Here is a 13,783-nt window from a genome sequence, read left to right as displayed (position 1 = left end):
CAAATGCTTGAGGTGCCTCCACTTGAGTCTTTTGTTGTTGATCATGTAGTCCACTGTTCACATCATCCCATTGCCTGTTAAGCCTTTCATTCACTCCCTCACATAGCTGCTGCTCTCTCCCTTCCCCTTCATTCATAGCTTAGAGCCCTTGCTTTAGTTCTGCTGGGTCAGTAGAACTGCTTGAGAAATTGTAGTTGCGCTTAGAAGAGTATTAATTTCAATCAGAAGAGTATTAATTTCAATCAGAAGGGCAAGCTTAAAGTGAATCTCTATCATCTCTACTTACTTCTATATGCATTACAAAGTAGTATTGGAGAGCACAAAGATATGTTTTGTTTGAAAGAAGAACCAAAAAAAAAGAATCACCTATCATAATCCAACTGCTCTCCCAGAACATCCTCTCCTATTGTGTTCTGCTTCTTCATAATCTCCAAATAGCCCAAATAACTGCTAAGAAAGTATGAGCAGCAGATACTTGAACTCTCTTAGTACAAACATGTAACCTTATCACAAACAGAAATCATTAGGACACTTCTGGATTTAGGGTTCTTGGAAGGTCATAAGAACCATGAGCTGAACCTGCTGTGTCAAAAGGTCAATCTATACTRGCTATCTAGTGGATATCTATAAAAAAGGCAAAAATAATCTTAATACTTAGAGACAAATATACTATGTGTGTTGAACATATAGCACAGGATGTATGCACAGCAGTGCAAATATTGAGGGAATAGCACTACCTAGCTAATGGACAGTCAATGCACCTATTGGATGGGGTAATGAAATAAGTTAGATCTTTTATTTGCAACAAAATTGGTAATTGGATCATCAGAAAAAAAGTTGGTTATGCTGGTGAGAAATGAGAGCGGAGAGACAGGCTATCACTGTGACAGAGARGTTCCCATGATTCAGGAGCAAAATGGACAGTGGCCACAGGCAGTTCTCATGAAAGATTTCAAGGCCCAAGCAGCAGGTTTTCCAGTCATGAGAGATTTTACTCCCATGTCCAACTCAAATGTTCTACGACATTTGAACTTTTCTTGTGTTCCCGATTTAGTTAGCCACAAAGTTAATTTTCAAAGCATACCTCAATATATATTGATATTAAAAATAACAGCTTGAATTGTAGGTATTAAAGCCTAAAGGTCTGCAGCCCAGATCAATAAAAATGCCTACACATCGTGTAGTTATCACATTTATACTTTATAACATAAAAATATTAATTCAATATGTACAGCTTCTGCAAAGCATTAAATTCATAGTCTGGGAAAGTAGATGTGCATAAAAAGAAGTTCTAACAGCTGTAATCTCAACCTTCACCCACCAAAGGCCTGTCTAGCATTGCAAAAGCAGTTGAAGTCTTTGGTAGTCTTGCTGAGACAGACATCATTCTATTACTCTATTACTAAATTTTAGTAATTTAAAATCTATTACTAAATAATAAATTTGATTCCATTTAACTGACCAGCACTGGACTATAGCAGTTTTCACTTTCTAAAAAGCTGAAGCACACTCAAATGGACAGCTTAACTTTATAACCTGACCATCTGTGTGGTAATCATTACTACACAGTAATGATCCCTTTATCATTACTACTAAACTGTTCTCAATCAAAAGCTTTACTCCTGCATTTCAGATATTGGCTTAATTTCATTCAGCAGTTGTCAAGCTGTGCTATCTTCAGAGAGTCTCCCTATTTAATAACTACATTTCCCCCCTTACCTAACTCAATCAAAGACACACTACTTACACGCAAGCCGAAGTAGAGGAGGAAGAACACATTGAAAGCCATGTCGATCTGTAATGTGAAATCTTTGTAGAAATTCTGGCAGGATTCTATTGGGCTATTTGAAAGAAAAAGAAATTAGAGGAAACTGTAAGAATATGAATTTCTATTCGTGACAGTTTTCTTTAGAGATTTAAAATATTGACTCAGGAATTACATTTCTGTTTGCCAAGCCCTTTCAAAATACAAGCAGGCATTTCAAATGAAATATTTCATTCATTCAGTTAGTCATACAGTCTCAGTGTTCACCTGTTCAGGTAATATCTGAAAAATAACATGCAGATACCTTTAAGAAGACAAGCAGGAGAATATTTTAGGATTCTTTAACCCCACATTAACCCTTAAAGAACTGGCTTCTTTCTATTCATTACACACCTAGGATACTTTAGGAACTACACCAACAGGCACACAGCTACAGTGAAACATTACACATTTTAAATGAATGTCATAATGAAAAACCTTAACAAAACATAGTTGCTTAGGAATACATTACCCATTAGCAACCTGGCATACTTAATCTTGTACAATCCCTTGTTTACAAGTTTTTTTATTATTTTTTTCTCACTTTTTATATGGCTAGTTATGCATTTTATGTACAGTACTATGAGCTGAGTAGAGAAGCAGCATAGCCCACTGGTAAAATTAAAGAACAAAATCAATTGAGGAATTTGAAGCAGTACTCTAAGGGTTAATTTCTGCATGCAGGTTAATTAAATACCTTTGTGTGTGTCAGGCAGCCAGTGCAAATTCTAGCTTATTATATTATGCTTTAAATAACAGTGGGACAGATCCAAAGCATACTCTATACAAACTGGTACTTCATAGATACAGTTTCACCTAAGGAAGAATACTTTCATGACTATGGTTAGTGATTTATTTGTGAGGTTTGCAAAATAAGTAGGTGAAGCCACAGAGCAATGCTGAAGTCATAGACCAAAGTGAAGAGCGTGTCCCAATATATGCAGAGGTATATACTATATACACATAATGTCCCACTATATATACATATATATGCATACATATATTGCAAATGATCATGTATTCATCATAACTGCAATACAGAGGAAGAATAACTATAAGGTTCATCAGCTGATCATTTGGAAACATAGAAAAGATTCTTTTAGCATATTGAATATTCTTCGGCTTCCCAAGTCAAATAAATCACTCAATGTGAACATTATACCAGTTAGTATAGCTGTAGCTCTGCAAATATGATGCTAAACTGCTCAACAAGCAAAATTCTATGCATCATGAATGTCAGTTACCTAATTTAAGGCATAAAGGCATAAATTACCTGAACTACCAAGTCATTACACATGCAGTCATTTTTTTCCATTCCTTGTATACATTACAGGTCAAACAAGTTAAGTACAGCATGCCCTCTCTTGGCTTTAGATGCATGAATGTATACAGCAAAATTCTCCCTGATGTACAATAGCTTTGTATTTTAGGCAGCTTCAGTACTATAGGAAATGATATTAGAATACTGTAAAAATAAAAGCTATTTGCAAAGATATAAAAGATATGAAATATATCTGCTGTACTTCAAATAAAATTGATTTACAAAAGCAGGCAGAAGGGAAGAGAAGCCAAATGTTAACACACAGGACAGATGATAGCATCTCATACTTCACAAATACAAGTTTAGCTACAAGAAAGGGTTTGTAATCTGAGAATCCGACAAGCTCATTCTCTGTATGGCATTATCAAGAGCAAAGGAGTTTGTTAAAACAAAGGACGCTGAGTCACTACACACCCTAACAACAGAAACAGAAGAGAAGAAGGAAGAGAAGCAGAACGAACCACAATGCCTCAACACAGGGACTGAGACCCCCAATTCTATGTTATGTTTCTGCAGAAGCATCAAGAATCCACTGAAGRTAATTGAATGACACAGATTTTTAACCAAGGTAGAGACAAGTTCGTTATCTTCCCTTCCTCAATGATTTGGTGCTGGTCACGACTGCTATGTGAGGTCAGCTCAGGTAGTAGCTATATTTTTGCACCGTTCTCCTTTACGGGCACTTGCAAGGGCTGACAAATTAGCTAGTAAATCACCATCTTGTTTGAAAAGTAGTTGGCACACTGGACTATAATCACATTTTGGGACTGTTGCTAGCATAATAACTGGGCTACCTTCATCACTATTTACATCTCTTGAGCATCCTTCCTTTTAAAGATGATGATACTTCAATGCCCAAGTCATTCATTTGAAAGACAAACACAATGTCTTTTCCACTTTAAGACTGTGTTAGAAAGGCAGACAATGACATTAAAGTTTAAGAATTGTTTTTTATACTCATAAGAAGGATTAGGCAAAATTTTTAATTTTCTGAATTAAATTTTGATGACATTCCACAGTTTGGTTTTCTTTTCATGGGTAGCTCACATTTGGACCAAGAGGATAATACAACTAATAATTTTAGCACTGCATTAAATTCAGCCTTGCTAACAAGAGTATATTTCTTATAATCAAAACAGTAAAGTTCTTGGATTTCTGGACCTAATAAAATGTTTTCTATTTTACAGTAAAATCTCTTTATCCTACAGAAAGTCACCTCCATTTAGATGAGTCAAGGACAGACATTCAGAAGATGCAGCAGCCTGCATTTAGTGCTCTACCATGTTAAGTATGATTCAACTAAATTCTCATGCAGTTACACTATTAAACCCAGGAGAAGTTACACTAAAAAAAAAAAAGTTGATGGAAGTACAACATGTTCACAGTGACAGGAAAGATGTAATGCAACTCCGTAGCATTTACACTAAAGATGTAGCCCAAACTGCAATATCTATAATCACAAAATTACTTTTTTTTGCCACACAAAAGCCAACTGCAAAAACTTAGCGGAAGTCATGGTTTGCCTTTTCATAAGAAACACTCATAACACCAATTTTAAACCAACTAATAATAGAAAAATCCAGGTGATAAACTATCAGGAAATATAATTCCTCATTACACTGCCTGATCTAGCCAGCATTATTTGAATGACTGGAAGTTTTATCCAGAAGGTCAATGTTTATAGTAAGTTATCATTTGCTGTAAACTTGTGCTCTATGCTACCAATAATTAAAATTCAATATGAAAAAACTGAACAGAGTGAGAATGTTGGACTCTGCCTAGACTGACCCTCCCTGGCTGAAGTATGCATTATCCATAATAAAGGCATCACRGGCAGAGATCAGTTCAATAAACAAGATATCTACACTAATCCAGCTTTAACTTTATGGAAAGGGGAGAAAATTTTACAGGAAGCTCCTAATATCCCCAAACTTTTATTTGCTTATTTTTTGCAATTGACACTTTACATAATTATAGCTACAGTTTACCACAGTTGAAAATAAAGATTACTTATTCTAATAATAATATATAATAAATATAATAATATAATGTAAATAATATAATAATAATAAGGACAAAAAGTAATACGAATTCTAAAAGTTTTCTGAAATGATCTGTTTGTGAAAACCTCTGGTAGGAGTTTTGACAGAATATTTCTAATATTTTCCAATCACAACCAAACTCAAACAGCCAATGGTGTTATTGCACTTCTTTAAAAATATAATTTCCAGATGTGGTTAGACTTTGACTGTGTAACTGAAACAGTTCATTCACTGCAAAACACTTATTTTTACTTTGGTTGAATTATACTACTCAGAAGGAAAAGAAAATCATTTAAAAGATGTTCTTCATTGAAACAGAACCATTAAACTACAGCATAATTTAAACATAGATGCCACATGAAGTGTCATCCTGTAGAAATGAATAACAAAATTAAAGTCACTGAGATTCTGTAAGAGTTTAAAACATCAACTGCTCCAACACTCCACAGACTCATAAAGAGCATGGCAGTACCTCTCTTACCTCAAAAGCCTTTCATTTATTAACCAAGTTAGATCCATAGTAAGGAAGCAAAAAGGGTTTTTTTTTTTTTTTTTCAGTATATGTACTAATCTTAGAAATAAGGAATGGTCTGTYATATGACTCGATTTATAAGGCCTTTCCTCAGACCACAGAAACAAATGATTCGCTATTATTTTGGAGGCAAATGTCTTTAATTCTTTTAGTTGAAATGATAAGGTCCAGTTACCAGGGATGTTTCAGTGCTACTGTCTAAAGCTAGCCGGGCAGGGGATATGCAGGAGTTATTTTTTTCCTCAAGAAAAGGAACAGCCAGCTGGTTCAGACTCGTGCTTTACTGATGGCATGAGGACCAACCACTTTGCTCGAGTAGACATCTAAAGTAATCCCTAACACCTGGGAAACATAAAACTTCATGGGACCCTTGCATCCAAACTGTTTCTAATGAATACCATCTGGTTGGAGATACTTAGTAAAGGAGGAACAATCCTTTTCTTGCAGAATTTTGCAGCCATTTTCCGCTTAACAACCAAAGATAATGCTGTGACCTTTTCCTAGGTTATCTCATCTAGCTACACATAATAAGACATTAAAATCCCTTTTGCACACTCATCATCCTTTCTCTAATTCGTTAATTAACTCCTTCTCCTACACATACACACATATGTGCAAACACACTCATACAACCAACTTGTCTCTGCTCCCAACACATTTCAGTGACAAATTCTGCACCTTTTTTTGTTCTCATAGCTAAGCTCTTTCTCTCTCCCCCATCACTCACGTTGCTTTTGAAGATAGATTSTTGACTTTAGGCTCATAAACACGAAGCCAAATGTCAAAATTTGATTCACACCATCTTCTTTATTAGATTTTAAAATAAATGAGCAAAATATCAGCCTGACAAATAAAGATGGACTGTCAAATAACGTATTTTAATACATTTTAGTGTATTTTAATACATTAATTTTTTTATTGTAATATCTATTTTCCAAGATTTCTGAGACTACTCTTCATCACATTTTCTGATAGCCTGTAGAGTCTGCAGATGCTAAGTTGGCATTAAAATATTACCATTCAAGTTCTAACCTAATTAAAAAAAAGCATCATGACTCATCTGTTCTGTAGATGCTTTTGACAATTAAGTATTTCTATATGATATTCCTAGTCCACTGGGGAACCTTGATAATCTTATGATTTTAGACTAATTTAGGTAAAATTAACAAGTTTGCTCATCTCTCTCCAAAAAATTCACAGTCAGAGGCAATAATCAATAACAACAAAAATCAGTAAGTAATAAGTTAGTACAAAAGCATCATTTAGCGAAGCGTTTTTCTGAAAATCAGTGCCAGAGCCATATTGTTTTCTTTAGGAGTTCTTCAATCACTTTTCTGGCTCACGATAAAGAATAGAGTATAACAGGATTCTTTATTTGAAAATTAACTTGTTTCAAATTTAATGATATATTTATTTTAAAATATAAAGTAAGAATAGATTCAAAAAATACTCATATCCAACATTTTAACAAAGTTTATTTAAATTAAATAAATTTAATAGTGCATGCTTAGTGTCAAGTCAAAAAGAAAATTGAACTTCTTTCAATTAGTAGAAACCTCTGGCTAAGCACTTGAGTAAAAACTCCATTGAAGCTCTGAACCCAGAACCAAGTTATAGATTTCTCCTGATGGAACTCTATAACGAGGCAAACGGTTATGAAGTATAATTTGGGTATGAGAGAACATATAGTCATCCCAAAGTCTTGGCATTCTTTAATGGAAAATTAGAAAAATGGAAAATTAGCTTAGAAATTGAGATAGAGGAGGAGGTCTAGTGAGAAAGACAGGCAACTAAATTTTAATTTCTGTCTGTCTCAATTTTGGTATGAGGAGCCAAATTAGGTTGGTACGACTTCAAAGCAAATTAATATTATCCTGGCTCTCGTCTCAAACACACAAGCTTCTCTCTAGCATAATGCTGCTGACTTTTACAGAGTTACTGTTGTGATTTATAACATTAGTAGTGAAAGAATTAGGTAATACTGCTCATATTTTACTTAATCCAAAATGATCTAACACAGTGTTATAATTGTTATGCTTCCTAGCATTACTGGTGCTTTGAAAAAGATGTAAATAAGGAATAAAACAAATAACTGAATACTTCTGAATGATTGCTGCAGCTTCATTAATGATAATTGGGATCTTCAAAATATCTACACCTTAAAAATGCTCACTCTAAAAAAAAAAAAAAAAAAAAGCAGAAAAAGTATATGAGTGTGTATAAGACTACCGACATAGTAAACAGAAAACTTTTGGTAACATTATAACATTATCCTTTCTGAAAATATTTAATAATCCCCTTCAATTACATCTTGTATGTTGGCTGAATTATAGAATGATTGTTAAATTTCATACACTAGTTACTAAAGATTGCAATCTTGCATATTTCCACACTATGACATGACTCCTTTCATCATTTCTATTGTCATTTAACATAATAATTATTGCACTTACTTTATTGAAGTGTATTAAGGAGTACTATACTTACTGCAGAAAAAAAGAAAAAATGGAGATACAAAAATGTAAAACAAAAAACGGTGCTGTGAAAAAGGAATAATAATCCATTTTCTATGTTCATATTGGATTTAATAGAAATGAGCTACTTTGGTTAGAAATACACCAGGGGCATAAAACATATTAAAACAAATATTTAAACAATGGAATAGCTTTTTTTTTTTTTTTTTAGGAGAGTAGCAAGTATCAGATTTAAAAAAAAAACTCCTCTGTCTCTGATATACAGACCACTGACAAGTGCTACATTATTTATGAAGGATTTCTGGAAAATGACTAAGAAATAAATTTCTCTATGTCAATACAATTATTGACACATAAGTGAAACTTCTGAAATTTCCTACTTCTGTAGGAAAGGGTCTAGATTCACCGAGATAAGCATGTGTCCGAATTTTTACACAGCTGCTATTATTCGCCTGCAAAAAGAGAATTAGGTAAATTTCTGAGAATTTTTCTTGCTCTATTTTCTATGATTCTGTTTCACTTCTGGCTTTTTGTGGGTATGTGTGTAGGTGGTTTTTTTTTTTTTTTAAGTTTTTTTTGAAGTTTTGAAGGTACTTTCCATGTTTGCTATCAACTTCCCTCAAGCTTAAGGTTTCCAAAAGTCTGCTAATACCACTAGATTCAGCTCCAACCAAGCCCTCATCTCAGTGCCTTTCACCATCCTTCCACTTCTGTAGATGCTGTTGTGTCTCTCTCAAAGTCTTCCTCATCTCACTGTATCCTTTGAAAAACCAGGTGCCATCTTTAAAATTGAAAATATCTTCTGCCATTGTTTGGCTTAACACAAACTGAGAAAATTCGTCTTCTCACATGTAGTATCTGCGTAATTCCTTTTTTATATGCATAGCAATAAMAAATTCCTCCAGAAAAGTAAGGTTTCTTTCTGTATGTTTGTTGTTTACTCACATACTCTAAGTAAAACACATACTGTAAGTAAAAGCCAAATTTCATCCTGTGACCTAAATTCAGCTACGTTATCTGAAAATGACAAGTGTACCAGGAGAGTTGGAGCACTATAATATTTATAGTTGATTTATCTGACTGTCTGTTCTGGAATTGTTAATGAAAACATATGACTATTGTCAAATTTTTATTGAGTGGTAGGAAAGTTAAACCTAAATGCTTGACTTCAATGTCAGAAAACAACMTAAATGAGTATTAAAACTCAAAAACACTGTAAGGTGGCAGGAACTTGATGTTACATTATCAGATCAGATATTTTCATCACGGTTTGYGGTGCACACCATGGCTATCCATACAAAGCTTTCCATATTGTATAGACAGTAATGTTAAAGTCATCTTAATGCATAGTTACTTAGGACTGTAATACACATCCTAGAGTACCCAAGCAGGATGTACTGTCTCATACCTCAAATGAAGGCATAACTGTAAATACGAACAATCTTCATTCATTCAAAAAATCTATATTAAACTAGAAAACATAATAGTTCCTGACCACTTTTTTAATAAATGATGATTTTCTCTTTCTCATTCCTCATGAGGACCTTTCACTCCTATGTATTCCATAAGGGTCCTTCAAGCATCCCAGTAACTTCATACCCAAAATGCACTTAAGTGCATAAGTCTCAGCAAACTGGGCTGTGAAGCAAGGTTTTGCAAGTCAGCTACATCCAACCCAAACTATAATACTCCTAATATCCCTGCAAAGTATCACCAGGGAAGTCTGCATTTGTTTTCTACTTTCATTCCATTGCTAGGAATAATGGACAGGCAATCTGAAGTAAAAATCTCTCCAACTATCACGAACCCACATTTGAGATCTTGTAATATATACTGAGTATCACAGTATGTCCAACCTTACATTCTTCTCCCTTGAATCAACTCCACAATAACGCACTCCTATATATAAGCATATATAAGCAATTATGACAGTACTTACTATCAGTTCACCTTCTCCTCCTGAATTTTTAGAGGGTCTTTATCACTTTTAAAATAAAGCATATGAAGAGATTCTATATCTATTTATTCATCTGCTRTGGTTTATTTTGCACATGAACTTAACTTAGCCTAGTAATGCTCCTCCTTCAAAGTCCTCATGTCATAGCTCTCTAGCTGTGGGGCCTGGTTATCTACTAGTAGACAACTGGTAGATCGCTGTTAAGAGCAATTAACTTATTCCGACAACAAAATCCTGATTCTCTGAAAAACTTGCTGAAAAGACAGACTTACCTTGCAAAAAAATAAAACAATCCAAACAAAGAACATACTTCTGGTTCAATTTTTTTGATAAAAAAAAGATAGCAACCTCAATCATAGCCACTTTTCAAAGTGGAAGCCTTTTCTAGTCAGATTCCTGACACTACACCACTCATTTTAGCAATTACTTTAACTACATTACCAAATGGAATAGGTTGTTGCCTACACCTTTGGCCATTACTCAAATTATATATAGTAAGTCGGTATTAAAAATGTAAACTTTACATCAATACAGGAGGACCTATAAGGATGTAACAAARTGAATATGCGAGATTTTTCTTTTCTTCTTCTTCCTACCACCACCTCAATATGGCTTGTAAGCATTCCTTACACATTTTTAWCTCATATGTTGTGCACAGAAAGAACTGTCCAGTTCAGCTTACAGTTTCAGCTACTGAAAAACCAGAGGTCCTGGTATAATTAATAGCCCTTTCTGCATTCCCTTCAAGAGAAAGAACTTCCATTTTATCCTAGCAATGCATCTGATCAATTTTAGACTCCTAGAGTTTTATTATTTAAAAAAGAAAAAGAAAAAGAAAAAGAAAAAGAAAAAGAAAAAGAAAAAGAAAAAGAAAAAGAAAAAGAAAAAGAAAAAGAAAAAGAAAAAGAAAAANGAAAAAGAAAAAGAAAAAGAAAAAGAAAAAGAAAAAGAAAAAGAAAAAGAAAAAGAAAAAGAAAAAGAAAAAGAAAAAGAAAAAGAAAAAGAAAAGCTAACTGTGTTTGTCTGGAGTCTAGAAATAAAATAAAACAGTAATAATCCTGCATAGCAGACAATCTCAATGGTACAAGTTCACAAACCTCAATTTTCAGGCATCATTGCATTTCATATTATTAACTTTCAATGTTAGGTGCATAGCATAAATCATGTTTATTCACCAAGATGAATAATACTTGGCAATCTGGGAATTGATTCCTTAAAAAAAAAAAAAAATGCAGAACGCAACCTCTGGATACTCCATGTACTAACCAATCAASAGCACTAAATTGTGGGAAGCCAAAATGTTTCAGGTCACTTTCCAAGGTGCTATTTCATCATTTTCTCCATGAGGAAGCAATACGTTTCTATTAAATCACATTTGCTGTGCTGATGAAAGATTTATTCCAATACATTAAACAACATTTGGATAACAAAAATATTGCTAAGGATGGTCAAACGTATTCTGATAAAAAAAAAATAAGAGCAGAGTTACTTTTTTCCATATGAAATTTTATTTCTGTGGTGCTTTAAAAACAAACATTTTAAATTATTTTGCAGGATAAGAATTAAATAAAAACAGTTGTACTTCAAAATTCTTTCAAATTCTGACCTTTAATGAACAGTTATGTATGCTCTTACCTCTTGTCACTGTCACCTGCTGCTAAAGTTGAAAATAGGGAAAGGTTTATCTGTCTCAACACTACTGGCATCCTTGTCACAACAGGGAGTCATCAGCACACTTTTTTTTTTTCCACATCTTGATTACACTGCAATTGCCAAGCTAGTCAATAACTACTGTAGTATGCTGAAAAATGTGACTATATAGACCTAATGAAGATAAAATCCTTTTAACTCTCAAGAATTACATAGTCTTTTTTATATAGGGAGAGATAGATAACCATAATTTACATTTTCTCCAACTTTTGATTTTTTTTTTTTTAATTCCAGTTCATGCACTTAATGCTTAGACTGCATTCAGTGTATATATCATTATGGTAAGCACATTGGCATGCACAGGCAATACAAAATAGATTATAATTAATCCCATAGACAACCAAAAAGGTGAAGTTGCATCATGCAATGAAACCATAGCTTGGCCTGGGCTGCCATGCAGAAAAAAACCTACATCAATGAGTCTGCAGTGCGGCTCCTAGGTAAGAGTTGATATGAAAGAGGTGGGTTATTTCAGCAATGAAGTCACAGGCTGAAAATGTTTATACTACTGTAAACAAAATACTCTATATAGCACCAGTATTAATCTCTGGGGAAAAAAAGATGCTCCCTAGAGGAGGAAGAGCATGAGCAGGAACCATAAATTACAGTTACAAGTCTGAAATCCAATCCATCCTTTTTAATAGGCATCTTGATATTTTGCTCCAACTAATCTCACTGGAGCTTTCAAAGCAAACCTTAATTTTCAATGTATTTTGCAGTAAAACAATAGATTAAATAAAGAGATAGAGGGCAATTCCAGATGTCTAGACTGTTCAGCACCTGATGAATAACCAAAGCTAATACATGAACAGACATGTGGAGGTGAATCTTTCAATGCAGTGCACAGAACTTCAATGACACAAATTCCAATGATTTGAATGAATAATGTATTGGGCTAAATGAATATGACAAATATAAAGGATGCATTGATATGAGAGATTTATTCAGCAATATGCTGGTACTTCCCTAGTAAACACCTTTCTGCTGAATAAATACTTCTGCAGTGTTTTGGGGAACTAGTGATAATTCTGAATTTCTTTTACTTACTCACCTTCATGGTTGTTCTGAATGCAAATATACAACCTGACCAATAGGGTGACCACAGAGCCTGGTTTAAGGCACATTCATTACGCCCAATACTTCATGACTCAAATCCAGCAAGCTCAGAAAGAATCATTGGATTGGTTACAGTTTATTTTCCTGCAACACACAGGAAATCCTACAGTGTGATGAAAATGTACATCCCTGTAGCTTATAAAATGCTCTGTTTGCATCTCATGTTTTTCAATACACATCTGTTCTTATCACGCAATTTTCCTTAACTGTCTTTAATTGCGGGTGGTCAGTCTACCCGTACCACAAATCCCAAAAAAATAGATCTCCAAATAAAAGCAGCTTAATTTACACCCAAAGTGCTCTTCTGGCCTATAGAAGTTTGCTTAATTTGATCCTTTGAGATTTGCAGAAAACCCTGTCAGCAACTTGTGAATTTCACAGGTTCAAATAAATAAAGGGACATTTTCCAGTTTTAAAACCTAAAATCCCTACTACTACCCTTAAACAGTGAAGCATTCATACTTCCTCCAATCTGATACTTCAAATCTTTGCTCTCAAGGACAGAATCTGCTCTCACGACTTATGCCAATTTTGGCAACTACCTGCTCTTTAATGAATAAGATGTTTCAATAACTGGACATTAAGGATGTGGACATTTTCTCGAGTGTACAACTACRCAACTACATAGTGTTGTGGTGTGCATGCAACGCCATGGTCTAGCCAAGAGGTTACTGAATAAATACAGGTACAGCGCGGCCGACAAAGCCAGCAACCTAAGTTAGGCAAGTAGCTGATGAGCCCCAAAATTTCAAAATTGAATTTGCAAACTTCTGAAGTGTATCAGCCAAAGACGTGGYCCACAGTCAGTACACAGCATACACACAGCA

At 34.2% G+C, this 13,783-nt stretch overlaps 1 protein-coding gene across 1 annotated transcript in view; it reads right to left on the bottom strand.

Annotated features, from left to right (window-relative positions):
* Positions 1 to 13,783, bottom strand: part of KCNMA1 (potassium calcium-activated channel subfamily M alpha 1) — a 202,435-nt gene that overhangs the window by 174,282 nt on the left and 14,370 nt on the right. The window contains exon 2 of the mRNA XM_026044145.1: positions 1,748 to 1,841. Coding sequence (XP_025899930.1) covers positions 1,748 to 1,841 — 94 coding nt within the window. The remainder of the gene's footprint in view (positions 1 to 1,747; positions 1,842 to 13,783) is intronic.

This window comes from Nothoprocta perdicaria, unplaced genomic scaffold, assembly GCF_003342845.1.
Source record: "Nothoprocta perdicaria isolate Ctin4 unplaced genomic scaffold, notPer1 scaffold_105, whole genome shotgun sequence".
Classification (NCBI taxonomy): Eukaryota; Metazoa; Chordata; class Aves; order Tinamiformes; family Tinamidae; genus Nothoprocta; species Nothoprocta perdicaria.
This window is presented reverse-complemented; position numbering and strand designations above follow the sequence as displayed.